The 20,573-nt window shown below is 30.5% G+C and overlaps 1 protein-coding gene and 1 long non-coding RNA gene across 2 annotated transcripts in view; both read left to right on the top strand.

Moving 5' to 3' along the window:
* The window catches only part of LOC111703765 (STE20-related kinase adapter protein alpha), a gene marked incomplete at its 3' end in the record, with an annotated part of 5,816 nt that extends 1,916 nt beyond the window's left edge, over positions 1 to 3,900 (top strand). The window contains exons 5-10 of the mRNA XM_023475807.1: positions 913 to 982; positions 1,589 to 1,659; positions 1,920 to 2,022; positions 2,402 to 2,487; positions 3,014 to 3,099; positions 3,783 to 3,900. Coding sequence (XP_023331575.1) covers positions 913 to 982; positions 1,589 to 1,659; positions 1,920 to 2,022; positions 2,402 to 2,487; positions 3,014 to 3,099; positions 3,783 to 3,900 — 534 coding nt within the window. The remainder of the gene's footprint in view (positions 1 to 912; positions 983 to 1,588; positions 1,660 to 1,919; positions 2,023 to 2,401; positions 2,488 to 3,013; positions 3,100 to 3,782) is intronic.
* A 10,967-nt stretch (positions 3,901 to 14,867) lies between these two features.
* LOC111703775 (uncharacterized) lies at positions 14,868 to 16,395 on the top strand. The gene is made up of 3 exons (XR_002765683.1): positions 14,868 to 15,161; positions 15,484 to 15,958; positions 16,153 to 16,395. It is a non-coding gene; the product is annotated as an uncharacterized LOC111703775 (long non-coding RNA).
* Positions 16,396 to 20,573: the final 4,178 nt, after the last annotated feature.

A 20,573-nucleotide genomic window follows, 5' to 3' on the forward strand; every position in this document is an offset into this window, starting at 1 on the left:
CATTTATTTATAGGGGGGGGGGGAACACCTCATTTGTCCACTTTATCTTGTTACTCTCCTTCAAACATTAAGAATGATCAGACAATCAGTTATTTATAGGGGGGGGAAACACCTCAATTGTCTTCTTTATCTTGTTATTCTCCTTCAAACATTAAGAATCATCCGACAATCATTTATTTATAGTTTTAGACACTTAAAGGTTAATACATTATCTTAAGAAATCATCAAACAATCGTTTATTTACAGATTTTGATAATTAAGGTTTAACCTATTCCCCTAACAGACTATTCCAGTTCCATTAGTCGTTTAAAATTGCATTTCATTTTCCCCCATATTGTTAAAATCAATTCATTCTTCTAATCCCATACTGCTTCTTTTGATTACCCCAATTCTCTGGGTCCATATCTGCGTCCACCCGCTTTTTGCAAATTCAAAAGCAACATACTTACTGAATTAATGAAGGGTAGGCTAGTTTTTTAAAAAGTTTGTGGATTACAATTTAATGTTAAACTTTTTCTATCAGCATATTTTAACCATTAACCCTCATTAAACTTTTTAACCCCATGTACATGCACTAGTATACAATTCCATACAATACGTTCTTAAGCGACTTGTCCTCTCTAGTCTTTGTTTCTTCTTTTAAAAGCATACCAGACCTTGTATTCCTGTTTCTTCAGTTAATGTATCCTCTATAGTAGAGGATGGAAGGATCTTTACTATATTTAACTCTTCGTTTTCTGTCTTTTCCATTTTATATCTTGTTGAAGTGAACTTATTTCTCTATATAAGAAAGTGAAATATTTTTTGTCATAAAAGACAATTTAGAATAGCTTTGAACTATTTATAAAAAATTAGAGATATTTGATTATTAATTACTACTAGATGATTATTAATAACTTAAACTTTCTCTAGATATGGATTGTAACTCCACTGATGGTCTACGGAAGTGTTAGTAACCTTCTTAAAGAACATTTCCAAGAAGGTATTTTTTCTTTTAAAGGGAGTGACTGGCTATACATGGTAGTTGAACTGAGAGTTCAGTATTGTAGAGGATTTTGTTTTATTTTTCTTCGTCGTTATTGAATATTTTTTGAAAAAAAAAATTCTTAGAAGCAAGCCTTCAATATGGACAGTCCCGGAGAATTTTAAAGATCGAATTTGCGCTCTTACTTATCAATTATACACAGCTAAAACGTCTTAAAATTCTAAGATAAATTCTTTAAAAATATTCTTTACATTACTGCACTCCCAACTCAACTACCATGTCTATTGTCTAACCAGTCACTCTCTTAAAAGGGACTTTTGACTTAGTTGAAAGCAAAAGATATACCTTTATCATTTAAGCAAACTAGTTTCCAGGAGGAAATATCTAAAACTTTTGGACACAAATTTTTGTTATTTTGAGCATCCATAAACCTTCCTTGGGGTCATGTGAGGTCGCACACAAAATTAGGGACCGATTGGTTCAGACTTTTATTGGGTTTTAACAGACAGACAGACAAGCTAAGTGTATATATAATTGTATCAGGATCCATAGATCCAAAATAATAAGGATTCCCTAAAAGTTTGTAGTCCTGAAAATGTTTAGGACTTTCTGAGCTTGCCTGCTGTTTCATCATTAAAGATTTACTTCACGCTCTTCAGTATATTCATGATCAGGTATTCATTCATGATCCGTGATCTATCTCTTGGTGAATGAAGTGCATAACACTGTTCCCATCTGCCAATCATTGATCATAGTAAATGCTCCTGATTAAAGATCCTTGATCTATTTGTATCTATTGAATGCTCCTGATCAACTTTTTTGATCAATTATCCATAACCTTTTTTGTATCAAGGTTAAGTGCTGTACGCTGATTCCAACTGCCGATCATTGATCATAATGAATGCTGATCAATGATCTAATAATCTATTTGTAGGGTGTTGTACATAGATCAGTCCGATGTTCCCATCTCCTGATCAATGAATCTGGAAGATGTGTTCTCACTGGATTCAGATATTCAACTCCGCTGAATGCTATTGGTAATAATTCTTCATTAAAATCCACATATTAGCGTTTCATTCAATTTTTTTTCACTGAAATTTTTACTTGGACATATAAATACTTTGTTTGATATGCCCATTGCCCATCAACACCAAGAACAAGTTCCTAGATTCTAGATATAAACCAAGAATATAGACAAAATATAGAATATAAACGATTGGTAAAAATGTTAAAAATCCTCATTTTGGTTTCTATATTTGTCAGAGTTCAATTTACCGCTTAACTTGTAGAGTTCCTAGATTCTAGGCCAAAAGAAGAATAAAAACGATTCGTAAAAATGTTTTAAAAATGGTTTTGGTTCCTTGCTTTGTCAGATCGAAAATGTTGCACAATAATTTCATTTCTTTTAATATCCAGGAGATCAGAGTTCTACCCTATATGATTATCCTCTCCACTGTATCACCAGTAACCTCGAGTGGTTGGCGCCGGAAATACTGAAACAGGAAAAGATACTGTTTTAAAAATATTTTTCCAAGCTTACCGGAAGCTTAGTTGAGGGTGAAATGTTTTAGCCGTGGCACTCGCTAGTCGACATCTTTGCCGCAGTGCTTAAACCCTAGTATATCCTAGCCACAGTACTCGACAGTCGACATCTTAGCCGCAGTGCTTAAACCCTTGTATATCCTAGCCACAGCACTCGACAGTCGACATCTTAGCCGCAGTGCTTAAACCCTTGTATATCCTAGCCACAGCACTCGNATAATCCTGATTGATCCTTCAACAATTGAATAATCCTGATTGATCTTTCAACAATTGAATAATCCTGATTGATCTTTCAACAATTGAATAATCCTGATTGATCCTTCAACAATTGAATAATCCATAACCTGCTGTAAAACAAGCTTCCAAATTGCGTGATTTGACATGGAAAGAATTTTGTTGCAAAACATTATTATTACGTCATTTTCATGATATACTTTTTGATTACGTTATTTTGTGTTATTTTCTGTATCTTACTACCTACCCTAGAACCTACTGGGTTACAGTGAGACAAGTGACATCTACTCCCTCGGCGTGGTAGCGTGTGAGATGGCAAACGGAATTGTCCCCTTCAGGAATACATCTTTAACCCACTGTGCATTCTTAGAGTTTTGTCATCCTAGCAGTTCATTGTGCAGTTACAAATTAACAAATCATAAGTTGATTAAAATCAATAATTCCACTGTTGTCTTGTTACTTCTGTAGTGTCTTTAAGAACTATAATTTGATCAATATAATATCAAAAGTTCGATTCACAACAGACCCATTTTATCCGAGCTACAATGAGAGGACGCTTTTTCATTTTTCTACTTGAAAGTGTTATATTCTGACAGTTTCCTTGTCTATGCTGCATAATCATAAAGTTCATTGAAAACTATAAATTTTTAGCTCGAAAAACAATGAATATCTTCATAATTTTTCTCAAAAAGGATTAAATGGTTTAAATATACGGCTGGGCGTGTTCCTATTTTTTTAAAATCGTTTCTTCCTCGTTCTAGAACCAGGGCCTTCAGCTGGATAGTTTGTTCCTTGTTTGTTATTCTTCCAATCATTCCATTAACGTTCCGTTCTTTGTGTTCTTGATCGAGAACAGTTGTTAACAGTGGATAATCGTTAACGATAAAGAATGTTAACGATTATCATCGTTCCTTGTTCTAGAACAAAAATAGTCCATTACTTTTTTATAATTTGAGCCATTGATCTAAAATTTACATTTTGAAAAGCCCAATTGACAGTCCCGTTAAGATGAAATAATTAGTGATTTCCCCGCCACGCTAATGTTTATTGAGAAGCTTAATGGATCCTCTCCTAGACTAATGGACTTCAACACTATCAACGCAGCTAAACAGGTGATCATTACAGGGTTACCCACAGAGGATGAGAATGTAAAGACGACATGAAACTAATTATATCTCAAGGTTAAATTAAATCTTCTGTCTTGATTATACAGAGTTATCCACAAAGGATGAGCCTGTAAAGACGACATGGAACTATTTAAATCTCAAGGTTAAATTAAATCTACTGTCTTGATTATACAGAGTTATCCACAAAGGATGAGCCTGTAAAGACGACATGGAACTATTTAAATATGACGATCTCAAGGTTAAATTATATTTTCTACAGAGTTGCCCTAAAAAAGGATAAGACTTCAGAGACAACTTGAAGTTATTTAAATTTGACGATCTCAAGGTTAAATTAAATCTTCTGTTCTGAATATACGCTATTTTAGAATTACATTTATTGCTTCTAGATATAAATACATGATAAACAGTATACAGGGTTGTCATCAAAGGATAAAACTGCTATTTAAATATGACGATCTCAAGGTTAAATTGAGTCTGTCCTAAATGTATAGAGTTACCCACAAAGGATGAGACTTAGAAGACGACTGAACGTAATATATACTGTCTGTTTCCTTATATTTATGATTCCTTGCAGCTATAAAACTTTTTTCTTTCTTGGCCAACTCATTAATTAAGCCATTTAAAGACGTATTTTAAACTTGGGATCGTCATGTTTGAATAGGTTAAAGTCGTCTTTTCTGCCTCATCCTTTGTTGATAACCCTTTAATCTTTTAATGGCATATTAAATGATTTTGTAAGAAAAGAAATAAAATTGCAGGGATTAACATAAAGAAACAAACTTAAATTAAATTATTTTGTATAAGAAAATAAACAATTGTAAAATTGCAGGGATACATTATCATAAAGAAACAAACTGTACTTTCGTACAGTCGTCTCTGAAGTCTCATCCTTTGTGGGTAACCCTGTATGACAATAATATTTAGTCTGTCTGGTTGTCAGTTAGTTTGTATCTAATAAACCGACCAAGCCTATTTTTTGTTGTTAAGCCTCATATACTTTAGAGCAGGTTTATGCGTGTAAAAACATCAATTTAAGTCAATTTGATTCTGAACATTTGTTCATAGTTTCTGAAGCAAGAAATTCGCAAGTCAGTTTTCAAGAAAAACCCCAGATAAAATTAATCAGTTTTCAAAAACGAAAACATGGATATCTATTTTATACTTGACCAGACAACGCTATTAAGGGTACCGTTGTGAATCTCATATGCTACTCTATCAATGGGGGGTCACTTGAAATTACGTTTACAGTCCCTTTAATCGTACAGCTTTCAACGTANGTTCGCGATGAATAAAAGGAGTTTTTATCTCATTTAATGTCTGTGGAAAGGGGATTTTTAAAATTTTCTCAACAGAAACTTCAAATAGAAATGAAATAAAATTAAATTATGGTTCATTACAAACTCCTGTTTTTTTCCGATAACAGCCTCTCTCTAATCAACATTTATTTTTTTAATAATTGTTTATGATAATGTTTTGATAATGCTTAGTTTGATGAAGGATTAACAACTGGAGAGAGAAACCTCATGAATGGTATGTTAATTTTTTTACTTTTTTCTTTTTTTACTTTTGAGTTTATATTTTTGATCTTGGCATTTTGATATTTCACATGAGGGGCTAAAGACTTTCGACATTTTAAAGTGATTAATTTGAGATGCCCGATTTACTAAGGTACCTTTTGCACCTAAATATTTCTACCTTGTTAAGTGTCCTCCTTTTACCAAGAAACCACAATTGAAAATGTTCGCTATTTAATTAGGAAAACAAGGATATCTTCATCAGTTTTGTTCAGACGAAGAAATAAAAGGTACCGTGTGAATTGAACGTGCCCCTTTTTTTAAATAGAGGACCACATAATAGTTGTTTTTAAAATGGAGGACCACTTACTTCTCGGTTTTTTCAGATCATCATATTATAATTGTAATTTTTTACTAACCTTGAATTTTTAGATGTTGCGGAGTTAGGAGAGTTAGGAGACTGGGACTTGGATTGATCTTTCAACAATTGAATAATCCTGATTGATCTTTCAACAATTGAATAATCCTGATTGATCCTTCAACAATTGAATAATCCTGATTGATCCTTCAATGTCTGATTGATTCTTCACTATTTGATTGATTTTTCAATAATAGATTGATTCTTTAATGTTTAATTGATCCTTCAATATTTGATTGATTTTTCAATATTTGATTGATTCTTGATTGATTTTTCAATATTTGATTGATTTTTTAACATTAGATCGATCCTTCAATATTCAATTTAATCCTTTTATGTTTAATTCATTGTCCGTTCTTAACTTACTCCTCGAAAAATCAATGTTTTATTTCTTTTGTCTTGATTTAAATAATGTATTACAAATATTTTTAGGGGTGTAATTGTCAAATTAGTAACAAAAAATATAGAAATTAGGTGGATATGAAGTTAAAAATACCAGGTTTCTAATCGGAAGACTTTTTAATCGTCGTTTTTTTCAAATTGAAGCTATCTACAGAGTTAACTAGAAAGGTTTGGTCTTTGATATCATTCAATATTTCTCCTTATATTCATAGCTCTTGCAGCTGTAAAACTGTTTTCACCCGAATTAAAAGAAGTTCAAATTCAACCGTAAAAGCTTCACAATTAAAAAGATTAAGGTCTTCATTAAAGTTTCAATCCTTGTTGATAGCTCTGGATAGTATTGATTAATGTGTATAAACTTCTTTTGTAAATTATTTGATGAAAGATATTTTTAGTTTTTATGTTTACACGTGGGACTGTTTAACTGTTCATTGTTCATAACTCTTTAAATATTATTATTGAACACTTAATTACTTCATATGTTTCACTATGTTTGAAATCAATAATAAAATATTATAGGGTTAAATGTATTTTTAGTTAAAATTTTGAGCGTTAGATGTCGTCATAAATTCTTCAAAGTTTGATTAATCCAATAATTAATATCTAAATCTACAGATTATGAAGAAAAACCAGTTTGTACAAATCTAAATTATTTTTCTTGATTTTATAAATTCTATAAAAGTCTTTTTTCAACAAAAATATATATAATTCTACTTATAAAGGGACTGTCAATGCCAAGATGGCAATGTCCGATTCACAATAGTAAACGAAAGCTTTGTCTGATAAAGTCTGAAATATATTGTTTCAGAGTATTGAATGATTCTAAAGATGATTTTTATACTCTTCTCTCTCTTATTCTAACTTAACAATAATCCGCTTATTCCTTCCAAAATATCGTCTCCGCCCCTTATTAACATTTTTATCCACTTAATTACTTATTCTCTATAGTTATATATACACATATTTTATTTTATCTGCAGTATCTTTATTCTTTACTTCAATATTTTGCTTATTCCATTCTAATACAGTGGTCCCCATAAAACATATATGTATTACTCAATCTTCCCAATTACTCCAACTCCCAATTCACCAACCATTTTTATCATCCTAACCTTCATTGAATCCCAATCCCAATTTCCTCTTTAGTTGATACTCATTCCAGTTCCTAACCTATTTTATCTACTCTGCAGGGGGGATGATAGTTTCCTACCTGTATGCTCAGTTAGCTGTACTGTAAACTTACAACTGTTTAATAATAACGATATACTATAGGTCAGGCCAGAATCTCCTTATAATAAATAAATATGCAGTACGCTCTCGGTATAGTTCATGGCCTCTACAATTAGTAAAGGATTAGCGTACATCACTCTATACACTATAACTCCGTTGTCTACTCCCAATTGGTCCCTATCTAACCTATTCCAACTTCCTAATCCTCATCCCAATTCTTCCAATCCCAACATTGGTTGACATTTGTTTGGGATTCCACTGATAAAATCAGAAAGAAATGTTTTATATTATTGCTGCCTTTTCTACAAAACAATTAGCAAACAAATATCAAGTGCCTGGGGATTCTATCTGTTCCCTTCCTTCGTGGTTTTATATGGTTGGCTTGGTTGAGGGGTGGTTATGTTATGCGACCAAATCTGGCTGCTTAAAATATCCTAGAGTATCAACCTTGTCATGATCTGTTAAAAGGTGATCGCAACCATCATTATTTCCCAGACTCTCTTCGTACTGTATACTTCTTTTCAAATCTCTTCTCGAAAATACCAGTGCTCTGGATAATGACAGACGGTTTCAATCTGTAATAGATTGCCCGAATTATTAATTTATTTATAAACAAAGGAGGAAATATTAGAAACATTAATGAAATAAATGAAGCAATATACAAAAGTCGTTACAAGAGTAAACCATGTGCTCATGAGAATAAAAAACTGCGATAATCTTAAACATCTTAAAACTCAGATTAATATATACAATCCAAGGATACAAAGCTCATGTATCAGGTAATAGAACATAGTAATCCTAATTAATCTTCCAATATTAAAATATCAAGTATAATTCTGACGTCAAATGGCGGATACAGTATAAATCTAAGGTAAAGTTTACAAATCTAAACTGTTTCGGTGCGGTACTACAGACTCGTCCCCCCCCCTCTTCAACTTCAGGGATTTCACATATTTCGCGTGGAGAGCTCAGGGGCGAATTCAGAACGAGACGATTTCGTCGCGAAACAGGTTATATCCCAAAACAAGAATTGTCAATTTAACGATTTATCAATTTCTCATTCAATTTAAATCTATTTATGCTTAATTTGTGAATTGTTATTTACCATTTTTATCCTGAAATCGAATCAGGGCTTTATTTATTAGTAAAAAATGTACTCAACTAATGAACCCATCCTCTCGTTAGGCTCTTAAGCAAGTGTTTCATACCTATGATCAAAATTATGAACACAGGCGCGCAACTAGACATTTTGTTAGGAGGGGGCATGATGAAAAAAAGATTTTATAGGGGGGAAAGCCTTTTTAAGAGAGGGACATGCCTCCCCCTTAATCAGGCTAGGGGGGGCGTTGCCCCCCCCCTAGTTGCGCGCCTGAAAATATGTTTAATTTATCAAGTTTCCGAGATAACAGAGAAAGAGAGAAAATATTTGAAAAAGCGTAGATGAGTGGTTAGACATAACAGAACATAATTCCAGCAACCACCCCCTAAACATTCAATATCAATCATTTTTCCGTAAAAACATGTTAATATTTTGGTTTATTTGCATTTGTGTGTTCCCGCAAAAGTTTTATAAAAGAAAATATTTTTAATCATATTACTGAGGTGAAATGATGGATGTGCATCAGCCTTGCCACTGGGCTGCTCTACGGTATTCATGAATTATTTTTATTGTAAAGAACCTGTCAAATCATTCGTTGGGATGTTTAGAAAGATGAAAATTTCCCTGTATGATAATTGAAGGACTGCAGTATGGATTTGGTGAAGGCTTACCACAGGAATGCAACCTTTGCTACACTCTCCATTGTCAGAATCATGATGCCAGTATTGATGAGTATGCTACTGGAATATGTGAAGCTAACCCCCATTTCTTTCAAATTTGTCAATCCCAAATGGGATTGAAAAAGGAATTATATGGACCCCTGTATCTTATATATATCTTATACATCCAAAATAATAATAATTAGAAATCAGGTTTTTTGTCTAGTCCAAATTGAAAAAGTGTGCTTGGAAACAAATGTCGACTATTACGATTTTTGGAAAATCCACCAATTTAACGAAAATTCGCAAAAACTTTTCTTATTATTGTAGTACGATAAAAAATTGCAGCTGAAGGACCCAACATTGCGCGTGAAAAAAAATGTACAAAAAAATCAAAATTTTGAATTTTTAAATTCCCTTTGTCACCCACAGGTAACCGATAAGTGTCCACAAAAAATGTCAGCCCATTCAGTTCAGCTGTTTGGCCGGCTAAAGGGAACATATATACGAATGTCTTGTTTTATTATATAAATTTTTTAATAAAAACACAAATTTTAATCTGAGAAATTTTACAAGGTAGAATCAAGAATGTAGCAAATATTTGATCAGTTTATTACTTTTTACAGTCTTTAAACATAAAAATAAAGATAAGCTTTATGAAATATTGTTGCAATCAAAGCGGGTACAAATAATAAAATTAATATTTATAACCTTGATAAAACAAAGATAACATGATTCTGTAAATCGAGGAAACTTGCTATATAATAAAAATTAAATTAAACTATTTCTTCTATATTTTTTCACTGCGTGATTTCAATTTCTGTTTGGTGTCTGTTTGTCCTTTGCCTTAACTTTTGATTTAGAAACTCGGGAGACCGACGGGAATGTTCTTAGCTTGGTTTTGAGATTCTAAATTAAGCGCGTCAAACAGCAAAACTCTTAATTAAAGACCAAGCGCGGGTAAACGGCGGGATTAACTATGAGTACCCTGGTATTGGACAATGCTGGGTTCTCAAGCTAGCTAGTCTAGATATATATATAGTAGTTATCTCTGTTTGTATGTTTAAATGTCCGATCATAACTCAGAAACCCGTGGACCGATTTGCCTCAAATTTTAACTGGTGAACTCGGTAGAACCACGGGAATGTTCTTAGCCTGGTTTTGAGATTCTAAATTAAGCGCGCCAAACAGCAAAACTCTTAATTAAAGACCAAGCGCGGGTAAACGGCGGGATTAACTATGAGTACCCTGGGAGTGGACAATGCTGGGTTCTCAAGCTAGTCTAGATATATATATAGTAGTTATCTCTGTTTGTATGTTTAAATGTCCGATCATAACTCAGAAACCCGTGGACCGATTTGCCTCAAATTTTAACTGGTGAACTCGGTAGAACCACGGGAATGTTTTTAGCATAGTTTAAAAATTCTTAGTTGTCTTTTATGGGGTATACATTGTTAAATATATTAAAAATATACCTTCTATTCAATCTTTTTTAATATATTTTATATTTTTGTTTTACATTTTTAGGAGAAAATTCACGCAATTTGAAAGTTATTTTTGTAACGTTATTATTTTAAGAATAAATGATGGATAAACTTCAATGTTTTTGTTTTATAAAATGTTAAAAACTAACGACACCCTTCTCGCTATTCCCCTTATAAAGACGCAATTGGTGTGGCTACTTATTTTTTCATAAACTAAGCTTTTAGGACACTTCGCTTCCCATATTCGTATCATCATTTATAGCTTGTAACTTAAGGTTATTAAAAATAATCCTCGTATTTTGGCGGATTTTTCCAAAATTATAATTGTCGACTTTTTTTCAAACAAAATTTGTCTAGTTTGATATAAACCTTCCCTTGGGTCATGTGAGTTGATATTAAAAAATTTGGGCCCAATCGGTTCAGCCGTTAACAGGAAAACGAGAAAAGTATGAATATAGAAGATGAATACTAAAAAAGGTTTTTATTGTTGTTGTCAGTAATCATTTAAACTATATATATATTTAAATATCTAAATTTTTAACATATTTGTTAATATAAACAATAAACATAATGATAATAATAATAATAAGTCTAAAAACGGACATTATTTCAGGGTCTTGATTTTCTTATTTAGCTGTTCAGAATGTGTTTTTCAACTTGGAGATTTCAATGTAATAATTTATATTTAGATTTACCAATAGTAAGAATGTTACTTATTCTTGCACCAATGTTTATGCAGGTTTATTTAATATTTTTCATATTTTTATTCAACTACAAAGCATGAGATATTACAAATAAGAAAACACAATTTACTATGCAGTTTGGACCCGCCTAACCAGGGTTGTTTGTTTTGAGTGGTTGGGCCGAAGTTAATTTACGATACTGAATATAATTGGTTACACATATCAAGATATGTTTTTGGATAGGCAAGGAGTTGATTGGAAGGAAGGAGATTGTCAGGTGATCTGTGGCAGGGTGAGATCAGAGGGATTAATGTAGAGATAAATTAAATACAGGGTGTTAATGATGGTAGATACAGAAACAGAAATAAGCTAATAAAGTTTCAGTTTTATTATATAAAATTTATTCACACGATTAAAAAAAAATTAACCGACTGTAAACGTAATTTCAAATGACCCTCCGTCTTGATTTCCTTATTTAGCTGTTCAGAATGTGTTTTTCAACTTGGAGATTTCAATGTAATAATTTATATTTAGATTTACCAATAGTAAGAATGTTACTTATTCTTGCACCAATGTTTATGCAGGTTTATTTAATATTTTTCATATTTTTATTCAACCCGCCTAACCAGGGTTGTTTGTTTTGAGTGGTTGGGCCGAAGTTAATTTACGATACTGAATATAATTGGTTACACATATCAAGATATGTTTTTGGATAGGCAAGGAGTTAATTGGAAGGAAGGAGATTGTCAGGTGATCTGTGGCAGGGTGAGATCAGAGGGATTAATGTAGAGATAAATTAAATACAGGGTGTTAATGATGGTAGATACAGAAACAGAAATAAGCTAATAAAGTTTCAGTTTTATTATATAAAATTTATTCACACGATTAAAAAAAAATTAACCGACTGTAAACGTAATTTCAAATGACCCTCCATCAATCATTTTTCCGTAAAAACATGTTGATGTTTTAGTTTATTTGCATTTGTGTGTTCCCGCAAAAGTTTTATAAAAGAAAATATTTTTAATCATGTTACCGAAGTGAAAGGTTGCATAGTATAGTATTCTTGAATTATTTTTTTGTAAAATTTTTTTATTTTATTTTGATTTTCAAAGCTAAACATGTTTATGTAAATTAACCCGTTTCACTTTTATTCCATCCTATTATAAAGCTTGGTAACTAACCATCACTACCCTAGGATAATCATTTTAGGTATTTTATCCAATAGTTCAAAGAAGGTTTTTTTGGAAGAATTTTTCTTGCCTGGTTCATTGGATCCATAATTTACCAGATTCTTAATTCAAAATAGAACTGGGATGTATATGTTTAGCAGTAACCCGTCCACAGGCTGACGATGAAAATATCTTATATGGCAAACTACGAAAGTAGAACATATTTATTCAAAAGTGACTTGCGCATTTTTGGCTTTTAAGAAATAATGGAAAAACTATAATCAAACACTTTTCGAGTCAGAAAAACCCGACGATATCTTCCACATTTGAGATCAAATTAAGGTTTAAAGGGACCGGTGTTAATCTGGCATGGAGAGTCGCTTGAAATTACGCTTACACTTCCTTTAAGATTGTTCTTTAAATCCGTTTATCTCATTAGTCATCATTTTTTTTATCAGCTGTATTTATTTCTTAAACGAGGGAGGGGGTGCAGTGCTGGTGCAGTGCCGCCATGAGCACGCTAAATTACCTACGTAGCCTCCTGATATGCTGACCTCCGAGCCCCGTGAAACCGTCTCCGCGCCCAAAAAAAGTCTGTGTACAATGCACTTTGTTTCATGTTCATTGGACATAATTTGAGACTAATAGTGAATTGCTTTTGTTTGAAATANAAGTATCTTTCAATGAAAATATCCCGGCGGGATTAAATGAAAATTGTTGCATACCAAAAAACCAGCTGTTTATAAAGGAATGCACGTTGTTTTATGTTCATTGGGACATAATTTGAGACTACCAGCAAATTGCTTTTTGTTTAAAAAACTTACTGAAAAAGTAATGATAAAACAAAGTAAATAAATAAATGGAATCTATGTATCTATCTTATGCATCCAAAATAATAATAATCAGAAATCAGGTTTTTGTCTAGTCCAAATTGAAAAATTGGGCATGGAAACAAATGTCGACTATTACGATTTTTGGAAAATCCATCAATTTAACGAAAATTCGCAAAAACTTTTCTTATTATTGGAGTACGATAAAAAATTGCGGCTTGTAAAAAATCTATAGCTATCAATATTACTAGAAAATTGGCGCGAAGCGCCTTGAAAACCTAGTCATACAAAAGTTGCCAGCATCATGTTTACTTACTACAGTATTGATTTCAAGTCTAAGAAATTATTAGCTGAAGGGCCCAACGTTGCGCGTGAAAAAAATGTACAAAAAAATTCCAAATTTTTAAAATTCCCTTTGTCACCCACAGGTTACCGATAAGTGTCCACAAAAAATGTCAGCCCATTCAGTCCAGCCGTTTGGCCGCCGGCTAAAGGGAACATATATACGAATGTCTTGTTTTATATTATATAAATTGTATAATACAAACACAAATTTTAAACGGAGAAAATTACAAGGTAGCATCAAGAATGTAGCAAATATTTGATCAGTTTATTACTTTCTACAGTCTTTAAACATAAAAATAAAGATAAGCTTTATGAAATATTGTTGCAATCAAAGCGGGTTCAAATAATAAAATTAATATTTATAACCTTGATAAAACAAAGATAACATGATTCTGTAAATCGAGGAAACTTGCTATATAATAAAAATTAAATTAAACTATTTCTTCCATATTTTTTCACTGCGTGATTTCAATTTCTGTTTGGTGTCTGTTTGTCCTTTGCCTTAACTTTTGATTTAGAAACTCGGGAGACCGACGGGAATGTTCTTAGCTTGGTTTTGAGATTCAAAATTAAGCGCGTCAAACAGCAAAACTCTTAATTAAAGACCAAGCGCGGGTAAACGGCGGGATTAACTATGAGTACCCTGGTATTGGACAATGCTGGGTTCTCAAGCTAGCTAGTCTAGATATATATATAGTAGTTATCTCTGTTTGTATGTTTAAATGTCCGATCATAACTCAGAAACCCGTGGACCGATTTGCGTCAAATTTTAACTGGTGAACTCGGTAGAACCACGGGAATGTTTTTAGCATAATTTAAAAATTCTTAGTTGTCTTTAATGGGGTATACATTGTTAAATATATTAAAAATATACCTTCTATTTAATCTTCTTTAATATATTTTATATTTTTGTTTTACATTTTTAGGAGAAAATTCACGCAATTTGAAAGTTATTTTTGTAACGTTATTTTTTTAAGAATCAAATATAAATGATGGATAAACTTCAATGTTTTTGTTTTATAAAATGTTCTCAGAATATATATACTATAGAATAACAGGTGGCACCAGTATCGGTATGACATTGTAAACATGTATTGGTATGTTATTGTGTACATGTAGTACACTGTTCTTGGTGGGATTTGTTTTGATCAGTTACATGATTTATCAGTATAAACAAGCTTGAGGTATTGTTCAGTGCTAAATTGTAACACGGATCAAACATATCAGATAAGATTTCATTCTTTTCCAAAAGATGAAAAGTTAAAAAAAAACGTGGAGTAACTTCACAGGAAGGCCAGGTTTCTGGAAAATTTAGTGTTGTCTGTGCGAAACATTTTGAAAACAAATACGCTTCCGGACGAAAGTTAATTTATAACGGTGTTCCCAGTCTCCATCCTCCCCACCATCCACATCAACAGGAACAGCTAGATAATGGAGAGGGTGAGTCTTGACTTATGTACAGGGGCGGATACTGGATTTAAAAGTTTTTTTTTAACATAACTCAAAAAGTATTGGTCTGAGGCTGTTGAAATTTTCTGAGTTTTCCTAAATACCCAAACCCTGCACTTATTAGTTATAACGATTCTAAACACTTTTAAATTAAAAGATATTGTTGTATTCCTTAAAATACCCTAAATTATTTGGTTCGTAAACGAATTTTTCCACAGAACAACTGGGGCTTCAATATCTTAATATCATCGGGAAGGTTTAAAATGAAATTGTTTTAAAAATGTATTTTAATATTTCATTCATATTTTTTTAGACATTCTTCTGAGTCATGAACACCCTACCACTGCACTGTTCCCTCTCGGAGTAATTCTGTTCTCCTACAGGGGAGTTCTGTTCTACCTCAGAGAAGTTCTGTTCTACCTCAGGGGAGTTCTGTTCTACCTCAGGGGAGTTCTGTTCTACCTCAGGGGAGTTCTGTTCTACCTCAGGGGAGTTCTGTTCTACCTCAGGGGAGTTCTGTTCTACATCAGGGGAGTTCTGTTCTACCTCAGAGAAGTTCTGTTCTACCTCAGAGAAGTTCTGTTCTACCTCAGGGGAGTTCTGTTCTACCTCAGGGGAGTTCTGTTCTACCTCAGGGGAGTTTTGTTCTACATCAGATGAGTTCTCTTCTACCTCAGGGGAGTTCTGTTCTACCTCAGGGGAGTTCTGTTCTACATCAGATGAGTTCTGTACTCTCCTACAGAGGAGTTCTGATATACCTCAGAGTAGCTCTTTTCCTCCTGAGTCAGGTATTACTAGAAATTTATTAAAACGATTGTTAAATTGTAAAAGAATTTTTATCGCCTATTTTTACTCACAATTTCATGATTTTGGGTATTTAAGCGTGCATAAATATATCTTAGTATTTTTTTCTATATTGTTTTAAAAATTAAAATTTGTGCTGAATTTGTTAATTTTAGACATTGCAATTTTTTTGTTTCAGCCAAGAACAAGAGAAAATTTGAAGAATAGACAACAGAAGAATTTTACACCTCTAGCTTTGAAGAAATCCCAGATAATGGATCTATTGCTAACGAAATTATCCAGCAATACAAAAAAACTTCTGTAGCTGTTGATAAAGCATATCCTCTAGTAGATAAATCAGATTCTGAGTGGATTAAACTTCTTGTTAATCTAGATCAGAGCTCTGAATACAAAGATAATGTTTTGACTTATATTTCTGGGTAGAAACCCAGCTTTGCCTCGGAAGCTAAGTTTTCCATATAAACGTCAACCCATTTAATATAGAATCTTCAAACCAAGATAAAATCATTCCTGTGGTACTACCACGTTCCCTAATACAAATTTGAGGCAAATCGGTCCAGTAGTTCATAAGTTATGATCGATCATATAAACACAAACATACTAATAGAGATTACTACTTTATAGATACACAATTCAGAAATGAATCGAATGTAATAATTTTTATGGTCAATATGCTATGGTTACAGTAATAACCAGAAAACTGTAGAATATAAAGACGACATTATAGAAATACTGAAGTGCATTTGATGATGTTAACAATCAAATAGCTTTACTTAGATTTTTAAATCACGTGTAAAGTAAAATGGGGCTGTTTACACTGCATATAATTGCTGTGCCTCATCTTCATCAAACTTTTTAAAGCCATAACTTGAGTCTAAAAGCCGACTTCCTATTCCAGAGTTTTCTGGTATCACTGTAGTATGCCTAAATTTTACTGAAAAGAACATTAATTTTATTTCTATCAACTTAGCTCCTAGCGGTACCTCATGCTGAAATAAACTCGAAAATGCATGCTGAGTTTAGAAAAAAATTTCAAGAAGCATTTTTTCTATAAAAAGCAGTTCTATGCCCTATTGGGCCCAAAAGGTTATAATGTGTGAAGTACACCTGCAGTATGTAAACAGTTCAACAAAATGGCGGTTTATACACCTTTTCTTCACTAATTAATATATTTTCTTTGGCTTAAACCTAGACAGCTGAATCGCCGTTGCATTTTTATTACAAAGTCAAAAAGAGCGTTTTTTCTAAAACAATTTTTTCCCCATTTTTTCACTGATCCCTCCATAAAATTGTATTTAAGGAACTTTATATATTGAAATTCAAGCTTTTTTCCTATCTATCTATTTATCTATCTATTTATCTATATATCTATTTATCTATCTATCTATCTATCTATCTATCTATATATCTATCTATCTATCTATCTATATATCTATCTATCTATCTATCTATTTATCTATCTATAAAGGTAATGATGAATTATTAATTTATCTCTAAAGGACACAAGGTCTCAGTATTCTCTACTGTTCAGTCCTAAACTGTCATCCAAGTTCATCCTATATTATTTATCCATATTCATCTTAGGATATTCATCCATATTCATTCCTTTTTATAGTTATCTTATAGTTATATGTTTATTAATTTCATATTTATTTAACCTAGAATATTCATTCATTTACAAATTTAATCATCTTAGAATATTCATTCATTTTCATTTTTATTCATCTTAGAATATTCATTCATTTTCATATTTGTTCATCTTAGAATATTCATTCATTTTCAAATTTATTCATCTTAGAATATTCATTCATTTTCATTTTTATTCATCTTAGAATATTCATTCATTTTCATTTTTATTCATCTTAGAATATTCATTCATTTTCATAGTCATTCATCTTAGAATATTCATTCATTTTCATATTTGTTCATCTCAGATTATTTATTCATTTTCATATTTTTTATCCTAAAATATTCATTTCTTTTTATATTCATTCATCCTAGAATATTCATTCATTTTCATATTTATTCATCTTAGAATATTCATTCATTTTCATTTTTATTCATCTTAGAATATTTATTTATTTTCATAGTTATTCAACCTATAATATTCATTCATCTTCATTTTTTTTCATCTCAGAATATTCATTTATTTTCATATTTATTCATCCTTCTTAGAATGTTCATTCATTTTCATATTTTCTAACATAAAATATTCATTTCTTTTTATATTCATTCATTCTATAATATTCATTCATCTTCATATTCATTAACCTTAAAATATTTATTCATTTTCATATTTTTTAACCTAAAATACTTTTATTTTTTATTTTCATAAATCCTTGAATATTCATTGATTTTCATATTTATTTATCTTAAAATATTCATTCCTTTTCATAGTTATTCAATCTATAATATTCATTTATCTTCATATTTTTTTCATCTCAGAATATTCATTTATTTTCATACTTATTCATCAGAGAATATTCATTCATTTTCATTTTCATTTCTTTTTATATTCATAAATTCATTCATTTTCCTATTTATTTATCTTAAAATATTCATTCCTCTTCATAGTTATTCAACCTATAATATTCATTCATCTTAATATTTTTTCTCATCTCAGAATATTCATTTATTTTCATTTTTATTCATCCGAGAATATTCGTTCATTTTCATATTTATTCATCTTAGAATATTCATTCATTTTCATATTTTTTTAACCTAAAATACTCATTTCTTTTTATATTCATTCATTCTAAAATATTCATTCATCTTCATATTTATTAACCTTAAAATATTCATTCATCTTCATATTTATTAACCTTAAAATATTCATTCATCTTCATATTTATTAACCTTAAAATACTCATTCATCTTCATATTTATTAACCTTAAAATATTCATTCATCTTCATATTTATTAACCTTAAAATATTTATTCATTTTCATATTTTTTAATCTAAAATACTTATTTCTTTTTATTTTCATACATCCTAGAATATTCATTCATTTTCGTATTTATTTATCTTAAAATATTCATTCCTTTTCATAGTTATTCAACTTCATTCATCTTCATATTTTTTCATCTAGAATATTCATTTATTTTCATATTTATTGATCTTAGAGTATTCATTATATTTATTCAACCTATAATATTCATTTAATTTCATCTTGGAATATTAATTTATTTTCATAAATTTATTCATCTTAGAATATTCATTCATTTACAAATTTATTCATCTTAGAATATTTATTCATTTACAAATTTATTCATCCTAGAATATTCATTCATTTACAAATTTATTCATCTCAGAATATTCATTTATTTCATTTATTTTCATATTTATTCATCTTTCTTAGAATATTCATTCATTTTCATATTTTTTAACATAAAATATTCATTTCTTTTTATATTCATTCATTCTAAAATATTCATTCATCTTCATATTCATAAACCTTAAAATATTTATTCATTTTCATATTTTTCAACCTAAAATACTTATTTTTTTTTTTTTTCATAAATCCTAGAATATTCATTCATTTTTATATTTATTTATCTTAAAATATTCATTCCTTTTCATAGTTATTCAATCTATAATATTCATTCATCTTCATATTTTTTCATCTTAGAATATTCATTTATTTTCATATTTATTCATTCGAGAATATTCATTCATTTTTATATTTATTGATCTAAGAGTATGCATTATATTTATTCAACCTATAATATTCATTTAATTTCATCTTGGAATATTAATTTATTTTCATAAATTTATTCATCTTAGAATATTCATCCTTTTACAAATTTATTCATCTTAAAATATTCATTCAATTTCAAATTTATTCATCTTAGAATATTCATTCATTTTCAAATTTATTCATCTTAGAATATTCATTCATTTTCATATTTGTTCATTCTAGAATATTTATTTATTTTCATATTTATTCATCTTAGAATATTCATTAATTTTCAAATTTATTCATCTTAGAATATTCAAGCATTTTCAAATTTATTCATCTTAGAATATTCATTTATTTTCAAATTTATTCATCTTAGAATATTCATTCATTTTCAAATTTATTCATCTTAGAATATTCATTAATTTTCAAATTTATTCATCTTAGAATATTCAAGCATTTTCAAATTTATTCATCTTAGAATATTCATTCATTTTCATTTTTATTCATCTTAGAATATTCATTCATTTTCATATGTCTGCTAGAACTCCAATGTACTGCATAACACCCCACCCAGAAAATTACATCGAAACTCGTCTATGATCCATCCATTTTATTATATATCCGTGTCCCAAACCAAATGCTGCCACCTGTTATTCTATATTATATATATTCTGAGAAAATGTTAAAAACTTATGAAACCCTTCTCGCTATTCCCCTTCGTAAGACGTAATTGATGTGGCTACTTATTTTTTCATAAACTATAGCTTTTAGGACATTTCGCGTTTCCTATTCATATCATCATTTAAAGCTTGTAACTTATTTTAAATAATCCTCGAATTTTGGCGGATTTTTCCAAAATTATAATTGTCGAATTTTTTTTCAAATTAATTTGTCTAGTTTGATATAAACCTTCCCTTGG

This window comes from Eurytemora carolleeae, unplaced genomic scaffold, assembly GCF_000591075.1.
Source record: "Eurytemora carolleeae unplaced genomic scaffold, Eaff_2.0 scaffold553, whole genome shotgun sequence".
In the NCBI taxonomy this organism is placed as follows: domain Eukaryota; kingdom Metazoa; phylum Arthropoda; class Copepoda; order Calanoida; family Temoridae; genus Eurytemora; species Eurytemora carolleeae.